The sequence below is a fragment of the Calonectris borealis genome, chromosome Z (genome assembly GCF_964195595.1).
Source record: "Calonectris borealis chromosome Z, bCalBor7.hap1.2, whole genome shotgun sequence".
Lineage (NCBI taxonomy): Eukaryota > Metazoa > Chordata > Aves > Procellariiformes > Procellariidae > Calonectris > Calonectris borealis.
Genome location: NC_134352.1, coordinates 30,407,678 through 30,424,273, shown reverse-complemented (window position 1 = coordinate 30,424,273; position 16,596 = coordinate 30,407,678). Strand labels below are relative to the sequence as shown.

The 16,596-nt window shown below is 41.1% G+C and overlaps 1 protein-coding gene across 2 annotated transcripts in view; it reads right to left on the bottom strand.

The window, feature by feature from the left end:
* Nucleotides 1-8,830: 8,830 nt before the first annotated feature.
* CPLX1 (complexin 1) overlaps nt 8,831-16,596 on the bottom strand; it is a 129,041-nt gene continuing 121,275 nt past the window's right edge. For both annotated transcript variants that reach the window (XM_075138349.1, XM_075138348.1), the window contains one exon: nt 8,831-13,685. In XM_075138349.1, the coding sequence (XP_074994450.1) occupies nt 13,488-13,685 (198 nt within the window). In that variant the 3' untranslated portion in view covers nt 8,831-13,487. The remainder of the gene's footprint in view (nt 13,686-16,596) is intronic.

Below are 16,596 nucleotides of genomic sequence, written 5' to 3'. Positions count from 1 at the left end.
AATGTAGTGATTCATTGTATCCTCAGAATTTTTTTTCAGATAGGTGAGATTAGCTTGGGCGCGATGCTGGTCTGACCTTGGTAGCATGTTGTATTGGTTTGCTTTACAAGAGCTTACTCTTCTTCCTTCTGTTGTGGGATGAGAACTGACCACAGGTACTGTTTGAGACAGAATTGGCTTAGTCTCCATTACTTAGCCCAGCATGATCCCAAAACAACATTAAATTCCCAGCAAATTAGGATTGGAGGACAGGAAGACCAGCAAATGACAGAAATTGGACTTTTAGTAAACCATCAGGGTTTATCCCATGAGGAAGCAGGGCTGAAAGGGATTCAGAAAGAGCACATAGTAGACCTGAAGGCAGCAGGGTGAGAGCTGCTGAGGCAGGAGGTGGGATGCCCAGTTGTCTGCTGGAAGTGCTGGGACTGACAGCTCAGAGCAGTGCAGCCAAGATGAGGTGTGTAAGATTGGTATCACATAAACCTCCACCAAACTTTCTTGCAGAAAGGAAGCTCTGAAAAGCAATGAACAATTATAATTCTTTAATTGATTATAAGCTTACAGCAAGCACTTACAGCAGACGGTAATAGTGTTCTTGACCCCTGTAAACTTGTTCATATTTTTAATTTAGTTAATGCTTTGAGACATGGAAAAATGCTCTTCTACCAAACTCCTCCATGGAATATGTTACTACCACAGGTCAAGTTTAGAAAAGCTGTAGAAGTGAACTTATCCAAGGATTACAAAGTTTGAAGATGGTTTCAGTTTTACATAATTTTACCTTAGTATCATATGCATGACTTTGTAAATTATTTCACACCCCTGGAATTAGTATTTAACACAAAAATTAAATAGAAGTGGGTAAGTAAGAGGTAAACTTCAGTAAGTTACTGCTTATCTGCACCATTAGAAATGCAAGAGCTTTTGTATTTCTGTTTCTCACCCCATACTCTATAGCCTGTTAACTCATGATCCTGTCGTTGCTCTGCTGCACTTCAGCTGTGTAACTCTTTATCCTGGTATTGTCATCAAATTAAAATAGCACTGTCATTTCTCAATAATCATCACACGGTAATGCACAATAAGCATGTGGTTAAAGATTAGTATTGCCTAAGTTTTAGCAATAAAGTTTTTTACTGACTGTGAATGTCTCTTTTAAAAATATTCGTAGTGTTATTGATTACAGATCTAAATTTCATGCTCTTATTCTTTTGTACAAATCCTGTCTTCCAGAAGAGAACAACATTTCTCTAGATCTGGAAGTATTCCCTTGAACATTTTGCTAGCTCTAAAAGTTTGAAACCCTCATTTATCTTGCATTGATAATTCATGCAAATTTCACATTTAAGACTGAAATCTATAAACAGCCTCTTTCTGATAGTTTCTGCAGAAGGAAAACTCCTTGGAGTCTCAGATGGTTGTTTTTTTGTTGCAAGAGGAATCTAATAATTAATCTATGCTACAGGATTTAAACACCCAATTTCTATGGGTTTTAATTTGTTTTATTTTTAAATCCAGTTCAGCTCTGTCTTGGCAGTTTGCTTCTTCAATGTAAATATACATCTATATCATGATTTATATTCTGGGAGCATCTCATGGTCTCAGGCATCTGAAGCCACAGTTGCACCCAGCACTTGAACAAAACATCATTGTGAAATTTCTAGCTTCCAGTTGGAAGGTAGCAAAAAGAAGAGGCAGAGAAAAGCCACCCTGAATCCTAGTCTGGTGATCTAGCTCCCAGTCCATCTGTTTCTCTCCAAGCAAGTGACACTCCAGCATCCTTCTTCCAGGATCCAGTTCACCACCACTGGAACAAGCCAGTTCTTCTCCAGGACATGAAGAGAGCATTGTTCCTCTTTCAGTCCTGTGAAATTCAGTTTATTTTGGTCTCAGCCATATAGTATTCTGAGAGCTGGATGAGACAGCAAATGCTGAACCTTTGCCTTATTCTAACCATACCTTTTGCCAGCCAGGTCTCAAAGCCAAGAAAAATTTAGTGGAAAAATAAACACTCATCTCAAGTTTGCTACTGTGAAAAGAGACTTTTGCAAGCCAAGAACACTGTGTTTGTGATGTAACTTTATGGAGTTTTTGGTGGCTGGGATAGTGTGTCTGGCATGTGTGCATGTGTGTGTGTGTGTATCTGTGTGTGTTTAACTGATTGCACATCCTATAGCAGCCTTTTCTCCCAGGAACTCCATGTACTTTGTGGACTTGTTGGGCAATTTTACTAGGTCAAACTCACTTATAGCCAGCTCTGATAATTGCTTTCATCTGCAGCTTCCTATTAGCCCTCCAGCATTCAGGCAGTCTTGTCCTCAGTAAGGGAGGGAGGTTTTGAAGGCTGTGTTTATTGCTGTGGGATTAGTTCCTCCACTGCTCCCATCAGCTGTAACTGTTAGTTTCATGCAATCATTTGACAGTGACAAAACCATGCTTGTTTACAGGTTTTCATCTACAAAGCTGTGATTACAGTTAACACCAGACCTGGCTCGTTGGTCTGTGCTGCTTTTTTTTTTTCCCTTGAACAGCTTAACTTTTGCCCAGACTCAGAAGTAACTGGGGTTTTTTTTTAAAGTCCTGATGAGCTATAATGTTGCACTTCAAAGTAATGCCTACCTCAAATGTTGTGGCCCCCCTGGACTCTTTTCTGTGGTGATTGCTATTAAAATATCAGTGCTTGGTAGTGGCTATTGCATTTTTGAGTTATTTTAAAATAGAGTAGACATGATTTGGTTATTGTGTATTACCCAACACTCTCATTGTGAGCAAATATCGTCTTTTTACTGTGGGGTTTACTGTATGTGGGAGAGATCTAAGGCAGAGTTTAAAAAAAATGGCTATTAGTTCAATTTTTACAGTTTTACACATGATGTTATTAGAAAGCAGCCTCTTCTTTTAGTTAAGCCTGAATTTAAGAGAAAGTTGGTGAGTACTTGCTAAGTAGATTGATAGATCTGGTCTTTGGGGAGATGGCAGGGGAATCATTGCTAACTGAGGCTTGAGTTTGTTACTTCTTCTTAGTTTTAGAGGATGTGTTCACGGAAAACGTGCAGGACTCTAGGGATAAAAGTAACCTTGTTCTCCTGAACATCCTCATCCTCTGCTGATCCTCACACAAGTACTTCTATTCTGCTCATGTAGTCATCTGGTGCCATGGCTACCACTTGCAGGGGAACAGTTGTGCATGCAATTTGGAGTTATGTTAAGCACCCAGCAGAGACTGTCAGTCCCAGAGAAGATAAAGGGGCATTTTCCAGGATTGTCTTACACCAGGCTATTTGTCAGCGAAATGTATGACATCTTACATTACATTGACATCTAACAGTACTGCTGGGTCTTAAGAGTGTCCCTGAGATCCCCAGTTGCTCCAACAAAAGCTGCTCCTGCAGAAATTAGGCAGGGCAATCTGAGAGCCGCTATTGCAAGGCATCATAAGAGGGAGAGTTTTCTTCCATGATCAGCAATAAGGACATCACTCTGGCCTCCACTGATACCGTAGCAGGGAGGGCCTTAAGGGAACATGTGACATGTTTTAATTAAACCCTGCTGAAGGAAGGCTCATCTGAGAGAATGAGAGAGTAACACAATCATGTTGAGATGATGCCTGCTCACATGACCGCAGAGCTGCTCAGACCTGCTTTGAACTTAAAGACCTGGCTTTGGAAGTAGTGCATTTTTTGTTTAGACAAATCAAATTTCTAGGCATTAGAGGGTTTTGTCAGATCAGTATCTCTTTGAACCACTGGGATAGTGTAGGGAGAGACCATTCTTTGATGAATCAATTAAAATTAATTTCCCATCAGCTAAGCCAACTCCAGGCTCATTAGTATGGGTAAATTTCTTGTAGGTCTGTCATTTTTCATCACATTTTTATAACACCATCCCAATAGCATGGAAAGCTTATCTATAATTAATTTGCTGGAAGACAAGAGTTGTTGCTTTTTTTCCCTCCCTAGATCATAGAGGTCTTCCTCGGAGAAGCATGAATAGAATTTCTTCACTGTCACCTGCCAAAGTCTATTGGCAATAGCAAGGAGGTCTGTGAAAGATGTAAGCTTAAGTCTCCACTAATTAATGAACCAGAGTGGTGTTAAATGCCTACAGAGACTTAGGGTGGACCAGAGCCAGATGTTCTCTGCCAAACAGCAACACACTGGGGAAAAGTTGTTGTGCATTATCTCCAAATACAAGCTGACAGATGTTGCTATTATTTTTCTTACCTGAACACTTTGTGGTGACTGCACATAAAAATGCTCCATGAGCCTGGGTGAGACACTCAGTCTTGGAGAAGAACTGGAACCAACCTGGCTGGGAAATATGTTTCTTAAGCCTACCACTCAGGAGAAGTAAGTGCCGGGGCCCTAGGCACAAGGAATGCCCTGGCATTTTTGCCCAACAACACGAAAGCTCAGTGAGAGCTTAGGTGTCATATCTATGAGCAAGGATTTCAAATCTCCCTTCCTGGCTCTCTGATGCCCAGAAGTTGGAGAAGGTCCCAGGTTCTCACTAAACATGTTGGTAACCAAAGAGTCAGGATGCCGTTAGACCATTGAAGGAGGCGTGGAAGGCGGTACAGAAGCAGGAAGTAAAGTATGAAGGTCCTGCATGCTGTCACTGACCTTCTGTGTTCCAGTGACATTTGGGGAACATGCTGGTGCAGTGTGCAGTTTCTGGGGTGGTCTTTCTGAACAAATTTGGACATCAGCTTGCAAAGCTGCCAATGAAGGCCAAGCAGAGCCATCTGCTCCACTGCCTGAAACTCATTCCTTACCAGCTTCTTTTCTGCCTGGGAAAAATTTCTCAACATGCCTAAGATGGCTGGCATAAGGGACAAGGAAACAAAGACGTTACTAATCTTATGAACTGACTGCAGTGAGGGTAGGGGTCCCAGCCCTACATCAGCAGAGAGGCACAGAAGGAATGAACTCTGCAAACAATGTGGCCATGGAGATATAAGAGCCATTTAATGCAAGGGTGGAGCTGGTCAAAAATGTTTTCACCTGTCTCATCCTTTCACTTTCCAGGCAAAAAGGAGAGAGGTTTTAAAAGGGAAATATGTAGGCTCTAGGCACCTGTGTTTTAGAGAAGGTCATGTGTTGCTTTGTAGTCACTAGGCAGAGCTGGGAATGGGCCTTCTGTGCTGGGCAAGGTTTTAGCACAGTAACTCACTTTCTCAGTGCAATGTTCTCTCTCCTTTCTGGTCTCCTGACCAGACAATAGTGTTTTGGCACAGGAGATCTGCTGGGAAGTAGGCCCCTACTGGCAAGCCTATGCTTTTTCTCTGACAGCAGCTGGTACCAGATCTGAGACCCTGGATGTAGCCCAGTCTGCTTGCATGGGGAATCCCGTCTTAATTGGAGGCTTCCAGTCACCTGACTGACAGTGACTACTACCAACTATGGGACTATGGCACACGACTCACAAAGAACTCTGCATTTGTTCAGCCCTAAGCATTGTTTTCTATGCTGACTACCTGAGCCCTCACTCAGAGCTACTAGTGGGAGAAAGGCAGGAAGAGGACTTGCACAATTTTTGCTCTTCATTAATCTCTTACATTACTTATTAATACGTAAAGTCTTAAGAAGTTTTATCTTTATCTGTTTTTATAAACAAGCCAAGAATTTTGTCTTCATTGCTTTTCCTGGAGGATCCTTGGTCTGGGGAGTCTATGATAATCACAAGTGAGTAAAATACTGGAGTAAATACTCTTAATTCTGAGAACTTCCTGACTTGGAAGAAAAGCTCGTGGTGAGATGCTTGACATTCCACTTCTGCTCAGGGTTAATTTAACACCCATGCAACATCTGCTGAACACCTAAGTGAAGCTGGACTGTCTTGTCTCAGCATTTGAGAAAGGAAATTAAGACAGAAAGGAATTTTTTGAGCGGAAAACACTTGCAGTCTCTGAGAAAGAAAAAGTAACATTAAGTGAAGAATGGCCACTCTGTGGTCAGCTTTGAAGAGGCCTAGATCAGTTTATGCAGGGGAAAAAAAATCAACAGCAGGTAAGTTTTATCCTCAACGAACATTTAATTAGTAAACTGATTACGTCTCTCCTATTTGCTAGTCTGCTTATGAAGCACAGTTAGTTGTTTAAGGGGGCACTGCATGTGCTCCACTTATATAAGTATTTATTGGACTTTACAGCGGGTAAATAAATTTCCATCTTAAAAATAAATACATTTAAATATCTGACTATCACCTAGGCTGCTCTAACTAATTTTAGTTGGTGTCATAGCCTACAGAACATTTGGTCACATCTTTTTCATTTGCTGCATTTCATCATTCCCAAGAGTCTTTCTGACATACATTCCTTGGATATCGTTGACATCTGAGTTGCAAAAGGCCTCAGAGAAGGCTGCTTATGTAAAGGACAGTGCGTCTCATTAGGACTTCTCAAAGAGGGGTCAGTATTATTATCCTCACTTCACCAGTGGGGGGAAATGAGGAGCTCTGTAGCTCCAGCTTCTTCTCAGGCAAGTGAACTGTAACAGCTGGGAAGTGTTCTCCCTTGTGCTTTGCATGAGGATGGCTCTCCACAGCCTGTTCTTGAGCATGACTATAGTGTTCCTGCTAAGCTATCCCTCACAACCTCAGTGAATAAGAGAACTTGTGTAGATTGCCTAGGAAATTTCCACTGAAACAGTCTATTCTCATTTTTCTCCCCATGAATGTAGTGCAGAGCCGTGTTGAGCTGACCTAAAAAACCCATGAGCAATCACCATCTGCCAACCCATGATTTTAACTGAGTAGTGGAGTTTTTTTCCTCTCTTTGTCATAGCCTATTAAGCTAGTCTGGCTATCTCCACATTAAAAATGGCTGCAATCCCACAGAGGATGAAGGATCTTTTTTTTCAGGTAAAAACAAGAGATCATTAGGAGCTTCCTAATGCTATACTGTGACACAATGTGGAAAACCTCCAAATGCCTTGCATCTCATCCCCATTTAGTACTGTGAAAACCAATCATTTATTTAATCATCTAAATAAGAAGGGCTTTCAATCGGTAACCTGATTGTCTGCTAACAGTTGGCAATAGATGTGCTGGAATTTCTTCAAATATTACTTAGAAAGAAATAATAGTTGTGGGTTTTGTCCCAAGTTTCCCAGATGAGTTTCAGTACCAAAATATTTTTTCAGAGAGTCAATCTCTATTAATCTATTTATTTGTAAATGCATTCACCTTAAAATGTTCACATTTGGTCTAGATTTGCCATGCTCAATCTTCATAAAAAAGAGGATTCAGGTGAACATCTGTGCAGCTGTTGATAAGATAGGGAAACCTGGAAAGGTGTCTCATTTTCAACAGTTTAAAAGCCAGCTGATAGATAATGGGTTCACGTATGCAGAAAATTCACAGCTTAACTGGCTATGAAACTGGAATAGTAGAGAGTCCCATCTCAACTGTGTGTGGGCATCAGGATGGTGGCTTAAATAACCAAATTTGAAGTGATTGTACACGTACTTTGGTTATTTTCAGCACCAATAAAGTGAAAATTGAAAGAGAATGAACCTTAATACCTTAATTCCATTTCAGTACACATTCTCCCTTCTCATGCAGACTGACCTTTGCTTGAGTTTGACTTCTTCTTTGACCTGTAGCTGACATATTGGTAAGATGATGTTCCATCCTGTGTAGGTTTTAAAATAATTTTTTATTAAAAATTAAGTAGAACTGAACTACATTTTCAGTCAGGCAGTTGTTGCTTGCCATGGTCTAAACCTCTCATAGCCCAGCTGAAATGTTCACCACATAAGTTTTAAAGAAGACCTTTTCTGACTCAAAACACCCTCAGTTGCTGCAGGTTGAGCTTGTCAAATACACTGCTATATCTGACCCTCTGGTATAAAAATAGGGTTTTGGAGGAAAGCAAATCTCAGATGAAAAAATTGTTTCCATCCCATAGCGCTAGCAGAATTCTACCTCCCTCTAAATACTGAAGGCTCAAGAAAGCATGGGTGTTTGACAACACATGTTCCAGCCATTTGTCTTTCTCAGTTGTGCTTTCAGCACCTATCTCAAACTGTCTGTAAAATCACCAGAAACAGGCTGTAGCAGAGCTGTCTTCAACAATGAATATCCCAATGCAGTTGTAACCTTGTTTTTCCTGAAAAGAGGAGGGACAGTTGGAGAGGGAGAATTAAAAATCTTGGTTGAGATTTTTTAACTGGGGCTATTGATGCTTGCCACAAACCTCCTGGGATGCCAATACACAGGACAGCATTGTGCCAGCTTTGTTCAGTAGCCTTCATTGAAGTCGCATTTTCAAAGAGAGCTTTATGAGACCATCCATGATACTTCAGGAAGAAAATGAAATGAAACCATTAAAATGGACTTACTCAGGACAACCAATGGTGAGTATCATTGCACCTAGCTTTTCATTTAGAAGTTTAATATCTGCCCCAAGCATGTAGTCTGTGCCTCCATTGCTGTCAGTGAAGACTGAGAGTTTGCAGTAGGGCTAATCATTGCATCCCAGGACGCATGTCTGAGAAGTAGATCACTAATGCACCTCTGTAACTGGAGTGATTTTTCACCCGAACTACTCATGATATGCCTGCTGATTTCTTTTTGTCTTGTTCTCCTCTGGAAAATGCTTTACCTGACAAAGTGTACTTTTAAAGTGAGAAAATGTAGACTGTACCAGCTTAACCACTGGAATTATCCTTCTGTACCTTTTTGACAAATGAAAAAATTAACATATCATTCAAATAATATCCATGTTTCTCCTTGATTCTGTTACCATTCTATTTGTATATCAGCATCCATACTTTGATTTCCAAGTGTAGTCTGGTAGGAATTTCACAGGAAAGCATTGCAAAAAATGTATGAAATCACTGGTTTTTTTATTGGCTGTGATTCCATTTTAAAAGAACATCATACCATTTACCCACATCATGCAAGAAAAAGTAGCAGGCAAATAACAAATAAAATTCACATTCACAAAGTCTCTACTTTAAATCATTTTCTAGCTGTTTGGAGAGTACTGCATGCATCTGAAAGAAAGCTGGGGAGCATTTCTACTAGAAATGCATGGCTGAGTTGAATTTTGCTCTGTGTGTGTGTGAAAGAGAGAAAGAGAGAAAACAAGCAATTTTTTAATGACAGTACTGAAACATTTTACTAACTCAGCACATGAAGAAACAGTTATTTTGATAACATATATTCAGAACAGATACAGACAACTTTCAGATACATAAGACATTATGTGGAGGTCACAACAGCTAATTTCTAGCAATGCTTATTCTAGCACAGTAAGTTTGCCAAAAAGATGTATTCAGCAGCATTGGTATGGTCTTTCTTGACGAAGGAGAGGGGCTGGGAGGGACCTAAGCCAACGTATGGTTGTTCTAGCCAACGAGAAACATAGACAGAGGAACTCCAAAGTGATTTAGCACATGATCTTATATGTTGTTTTATTTATTTTAAACACAAGAGTAGAATTCATAATTAATATTGCAGTCTGATTTCATATGGCTTTGTCTAAAGATAAATGTGAATTTACAAGGTCAATGGCAAACTAAATCATTTACCCTCCAAATGTGGAGGGCCTTTGCCTTTTTTTTTTACTAATCAGTAAAGTCTTGGAGCTGTGAAGGAAAATGGCTGCAGTGTCTAGCCACCAACCTTTCTGTGTAAATAAAAACAAAAGACCTCATTTACCTGAGATTTAACAGACCAGTGAAGCAAATAAAACAATGGCATGGAAAGACAAAGAGATATTCAGAATCCAAACAATGAACCATGCTTCTCTTTGGTCTTGTTTAAGTGCTTCAACACCTGCTTGAGTGCTGAGGGGAAAGTGTCTGAGACAATGCTTCTCATATCCATACACTAGCCTAAGGTGTCTGTGTCACATGTTGCCAGTTCAGAGTGGGAAGAGAAATGGATGGGCAGAAGGGAGGGGAGAGTGCCTGCTCTCGAATCTGTTCAGCACAGCATAGGCACTTCGGGAGTAGTGGAATGACGTGAGGAGAGATCCAGAACTCATGCAAGGTGCCAAAAGTTATGTGAGGCAAACCCAGGCAAAACCTGTCCAGTACCTGTGGTAGATCTTCTGTCATGTTTCTTTATTGAAAGAAAAGGAAAATTAAAATGGGAACTACCAGCTCACACCTGGCTGAACTCTCTGCTGTCCAGGGAAGAAGGGCTGCTGCAGGTGTGGAAAGCTGAGGTATGTAAGTGATGACATGGCTGGGCTGGGAAGCTCCACAATGAAAAAGACTTGGCAAACATTATTCAATAAACCACCTTCCCTTTCCCTCCTACTCTGTAAGCCTGGTATGAGGCCTAACAAGCTCAGTACAGAGTTGTTATGGCCCTCTTCAGGGTTTGGATCCAGATGTTCACACAGCTCAGGAGCTCAGCTCACAAAAGGAGTATTTTTAATGTTTTGAGCCCAGGGGTAGCACTACCTGCTTATGAAACTTGAGCACAGACCACACAAGATCCTGACTTAGACCAGTCATTCAATGGCACAGATGCTGAGGCACAGTTAGAAAAAATAATACCAAACACTCTTCTCTTCTCTCTTTTCTCCCTTTCTTCTCCCTTTTCCTCATCTTCCACACGTATGTGCACACACATGCACATCAAGCTGCCAGGGAGACTATGAAAACAAACAATTGGCAGTACCATTCTGCAAGTACGACATGAGGCAGAAAATTCTGATTCTATGTCAGGAACAGTATTTGGCTGGATGAGGAAGTGAGTCCATGATGGGGACAAGGGGTAGAGAAAGGCCAAAGCCAAATGGAATGACCTCATCCTCTTTGTTTGTTTGTTTGTTTGCAGAGTTCTCCAGCACAAGGCCAGGGGAAAATATGAATGGATCTGTTCCTTTTAGTAGGGGCACATTTCTGCTGGTTCTACTTATGTATTAGAGGACGCAGGCCACAGAGATTAGTCAGAGCATTTCAAAAGTATCAATGTCGGTGTGTCAGTGTGATCTGGGCTAGAAGATTTCACTACCAATGAGTAGCTGTAGCAAAGAGACAGCCTTTCCCTTTTAGCTTTCAGGGCTGCGGCAGAGCATCAAAAACAGCTACTGCCTTTGTGACAGAAGGAGAGTTTTCAGTTCTTAAATAGACTCAAATTACTAGTTGCTGAATTTGTATGGGGTGAATAGGACACTCTCCCTAGAAAATAATAAATTGCTCAACACTGCTATGCTATACCCAAGCATTGATTCAGAGGTAAAGAGTGCTCTGGGTCATTAAAATTTTACGGGGGAAGATGCTCTTCTTGCTTTAAATGAAAGTTAGGGCAAAAGACCACTGACATTATCCGAAAGAATAAAACCTGCCTTTTCTTTCCTCTGGGAAGACCTGGGCAGCTTGAATGAACTTGTCTTGTTTGTAGATTGAGCCTGAAATAAATTGCATCTTTATCAGCTGGTTCTGACTTATAGGTCAGTCAAACTTCCTCAGTCTCCATCTTGGATTTGGTAGAAACTTATGGTTGAAGTTATTTGTGAAAAAGCAAGGACTATCATACCCAAATAAGAATTGGGTGATGAGGGCAAAAAAAAAAATTTCTTCTCTTTCATAATATTTTTTCCCTATTATGAGAGATGCTGCTAACAGGCACAGAGTTCACAAGTTCACTGCCTTAACCATGGTGCAGATGTCTTCTGCTTACCTGAAAAGATGATAAATATCTTTTAAAATTTCATATTCAGGAAAGTACTGAGATATTTGCCTAAACTCAGTTCCACTGAACAAGTGCATCAAAGAAGTTCCATTGAAGTAAAATGCTTAATTTAGGTACATAATGAAATGTCTCAGATTGTTTTCCTTTTTGTTGTGAGTAGAAAGCATTTGCTTCCAAATCTCTTCCATGTACTTAGGAAACTTTTGTTGTTCCCATGACAGAGACAAACAATGCCAGTTCTGCCAGGCAAACCCTGATTCTCTCAGAAGATTGTGAGACTGAGGTGGCATGATGCTCTCACAGCAGTGACTACAGAGACCTAGCCAAATGCAAGAACTCCAGGATCAGCTCTTCAGATGACAAGCCAGATACCTGATCATGAGGGTCTGTGTTCAAAATAAGTCTGTTTATGTATGTGAGTCTGTGCACTAGCAAGTTAATCTCTCCAGTAGAATCTGGATTTTCTTACACAGCTACTCAATACCTACAGTGCTGTATTGAGAAGCCCTCTATATCTGTGTCCGGGAAAGGCAACAAAGGTAATGGTGAGAGTGATTTCCTCCCACCCTGCTAGCATCAAGGGATGCCACACACTGTTATAATATTAATTAGCTCCTGCACAGCACTGGAGAAGCCTCCTCACTTTATGCTTTTATAGTAGGCAGAGACTGAAAGCTACATTTTACAGCTGGAGAAACGGGGTGGGGCAGGAAAATAACTGACCTCTCCAAGGTAATGCAGTAATTTAGCATGATACATAGCAGGCATGCTCAGGATTTTTGAATCTCCAAGGCCATGGCTAATGTTCAGGCCACCACACTCTCCCACACACTGCAGGAAGGGGTGGGCAGGACACAGCCGCAACAATATACTGGAAACCAAATGTCCATCCTGCAAGCACTCCTGTGAATGGGACAGTTGAATATGGCACTGGGCAGAAAGAGGAAGGTTAGTTAATCAGAGCGACCTATGTACTTGGTCATTGCTTTCAAAGGGGCTGGGGAGGTCCTCTACTAGAGCACTATGCACTATCCTGTGGTTTCAGCTCTCTGTATGGCAACTGTCTGCCCAAATCTGCTCTTTCAAGTTAAATGTATGGCTAATTCCCAAAGTAACATGACTCTTGCTTAGATTCTGAGGCATTTAACTTCTACCAGCATCTGAGGGCAGATGACTCAATTCTTCCACAGTTGTGAGTGATGTCAGCTGTGTAAGTAATGTGTGATTTATCTTCCAAATGATCTCTTATTTATGCCAGTGATGGAATTAAAACAGAAAACTTCTGCTTCCATGGGAGAACTGAGATATCCCTTCCAAGAGCAGATGTGCTCAACCACAAATGGCTAGTGTGAGCCAATCAATAAGAACATTAATAATAATGACTAATAATTATTACCAGTAATAATAAAAAGAGAATTAAAGACAATTAAAGAGGCCACTGTTCACACTTAGTGAACACTCCTTCCTGCTTTGGATGGAAATGCATGTGAGGTTGTTCCTTTTCTATGCTTAATGTAGAGTTGCCTTATTTAACATATATAGTACTATGGCTTATAATAAAAGTTGTGTAGTCTGCAGCTTTTTAATCTTTACATCCATTCAGAGGCATCTACTGGATATGACTATGTACAAAAAAGGAATGGATGAGTCTTGGGGTGGAGGGAAGGGAAAGAGGCAGTCAGAAGGGAATGGGAAGCGAAGGGACTCCTAGTGAGCAGTACAGGGCAGAGGTGGGGAGGGCTGCATGATGGATGGCAAGATTGTAAATCCCCATTGGGCAAAAGAAAAATCCTTTGCAGTACTGTTTATGCCCATCTAACAGTCTGCAGCTATTACTTCTTGAACATATCCTGCAGGGGTCCTGGTAGGTATTTGATGACTGTGTCTAGAATGCTCTCTTCTTCCTCCTCCTCTTCATCCCCACAGCCAGGAGGGATTGCCTTCTTTGGACGCGTCAGACTCCCTTCAGCATTAGCTTCCAGTGCGGCCTGTGCCTCTGCTTCCTTTTCTTCCTTCTTCTTTATCCCATACTGCAGGGGAGAGAAAATACATTGTTAGTCACCCACTGAACAGGATGACTGATGAAGCCAGCCATCGTGCCTCATGTTCTGCAATATGAATATCACTGTTAATATTCTGCTTTTGTTCTTTTACACAGACACCCAAATTATCAATCTAACAACTGCCCCCTAAGTACAGCTCAGTGGATGGACAGCTCACGCAAGAGAAGATGGTCAGATGCTCAGATCACTCAGAAACAAGCACAGGAGAGAATTTGGGACTACACAGCCATGGGTCTAGCAAAAACAATGTAAGCTCTGTGTTAGTAAAGTTTTGGGGTGGTATTCTATTGGTGTTGAATTTCCTCTTTTCTGTTAACAAGTCTGATGCTCAAGTCCATCATCCGCAACGATTTTGAAACTCCATCTGCAGCATTTTATAGTAAAGGTTTATGGATGTGGCAAAACTTCAGGAAAAAAATAATTATCAACAAAAGAAAGCAAACAGGACAGGATAGACTGGCAGACTGCAGTGAAAATGATGTAGTTTTAGATATTCTCATGCGGAAGATATCCTACACAACCTCATCCCTGTTCTCTTGGTATAAGTGGGACAGGAAGACCTCTTAGTGAAAATAAACCTTCTGAAAAAATCTGTCTGTATTTGCACATTGAACTCCACACTTCCAGGGGTAAAGCTGACTCATACTGTCTGAAAAAAAACATCCTTAAGCAAGTAGAATGGATACCTGAAATTTGCTACTCCCATTGAGAATTAAAGGCATGCCACAAAGACTTTACATGAGTAACCAGAATTTCATTTTATGATTTCATATTCAAAATGCTAGATTTAATAGAGGAGTAAAGATATGCCGGAGTGAATCAGACTAGGGAGAGAAGCGCTGTAGTATCTCAGCTCCCACAGTGACTAGGACTTTCCAACTGCTAGTTTGAAGGCATGTCCAAGGAAAACAACTTCTGCACCACCAACCCTCATGACTCCTCAGCCTTCACACATTTCAGTAATTCTCAGGTTTTGCTGTTATTTCCGTAAGTATTTGCACAGAAATTTTGGAGATTATAGTGATAGATGATAAAAAAAAGATCAAATCAAACTGTCACATGCAAATCTACAACAACAAGGATACCTGCAAGCTACCCTCTTTGTTACTTACAATCATTTCCCTTCAGCTACATTAGGGAGGCATTTGCCCTTTGTGAGGAAGAGGAAAGGCATTCATGTTTGTTGTAGCAGCTATCAGCTTCAAAATTATTGCTTTGAAATAAACTAATTGCTTTAAGAAATTTGCCATTTCTTTATTTATGCCTAAATTTTAGTTAAAGTACCAAATGGAATTAAGATTGCTCTCAATACATCAGAACCATAAAGTAACTAACCTAAACCCATGCAAAGGCCAGCAAAACATTTTGCACGCATAAGCTTGAAAAGAACTTTGAAAGGAAAATTAAATATTATTTCAAAAACATCAAAGAATTATGTTGGTACAAAGTACTCAGTATTTTCTAGTATCAATAGTATGGTACTGCTGAATATACATGAAGTAAATGCTCTTTTCATAATTTTCTCTTTTCATTTTTTCCATTAAGAATAGACAAAATTGTTTATCAGTAAAGCAAAAAAATGCATTGTTGCTGTCATGACTTTCTGATTTCAAAGGGCTCTTGGGTTTGACAAGAAACTCCTAAACATTTCTGAGCAAAGGCAATATTTTTGCTCCTTTCTCTATTATCATTAAGATACAGCATGACAGTCTGCAAGGTTAAAACCAGTAACTTAAAAAACACTTAGTTCTCTAAATTAATTCTTCCAAGTCAAAATGTTCATTAAGGATATTTGTCTTATGATTTTTATACCTAGTGGATGCCAGTCACACCAGATTTCATGGGAGAGAAGTTCAAGACAAATGATGGCTCCACTCACCACAAAGAAGATCCAGCTATGACTTAGTCACCATCACGGAAACATGGTGGGATGAGTCTCACGATTGCAGTGCTGCAATGGATGGCTATAAGCTCTTCAGAAGGGACAGGCAAGGAAGGAGAGGCGGTGGGGTAGCCCTGTATGTTAGGGAGTGCTTTGACTGTCTTGAGCTCAGTGATAGTGATGATGAGGTCGAGTGCTTGTGGGTAAGGATGAGGGAGAAGGCCAACAAGGCAGATATACTGCTGGGAATCTGTTATAGACCACCTAACCAGGACAAGGAGACAGACGAAATATTCTACCAGAGGCTCGCAGAAGTCTCACAGTCGCTAGCCCTTGTTCTCATGGGGGACTTCAACCTTCCGGATGTCTGCTGGAAATACCACATGGCAGAGAGGAAACAGTCGAGGAGGTTCCTGGAGTGTGTGGAAGATAACTTCCTGGCACAGCTGGTAAGCGAGCCCACTAGGGGAGGCACCTCTCTTGACCTGTTGTTCACAAACAGAGAAGGACTGGTGGGAGATGTGGTGGTCGGAGGCCGCCATGACCATGAAATGATAGAATTCTCAATACTTGGTGAAGTAAGGAGGGGGGCCAGCAAAACCGCTACCATGGACTTCCGGAGGGCGGACTTTGGTCTGCTCAGGACACTGGTTGAGAAAGTCCCTTGGGAGACAGTCTTGAAGGGCAAAGGGGTCCAGGAAGGCTGGACGTTCTTCAAGAAGGAAGTCTTAAAGGCGCAGGAGCGGGCTGTCCCCATGTGCTGTAAGAAGAACGGGTGGGGAAGACGACTGGCCTGGCTGAATGGGGAGCTCTGGCTGGGACTCAGGAAAAAAAGGAGTTTATCACCTTTGGAAGAAGGGGCAGGCAATTCAAGAAGAGTACAGGGATCTCGTTAGGTCGTGCAGAGAGGAAATTAGAAAGGCAAAAGCCCAGCTAGAACTCAACCTGGCCACTGTCGTGAGAGACAACAAAAAATGTTTTTACAAGTATGTTAAT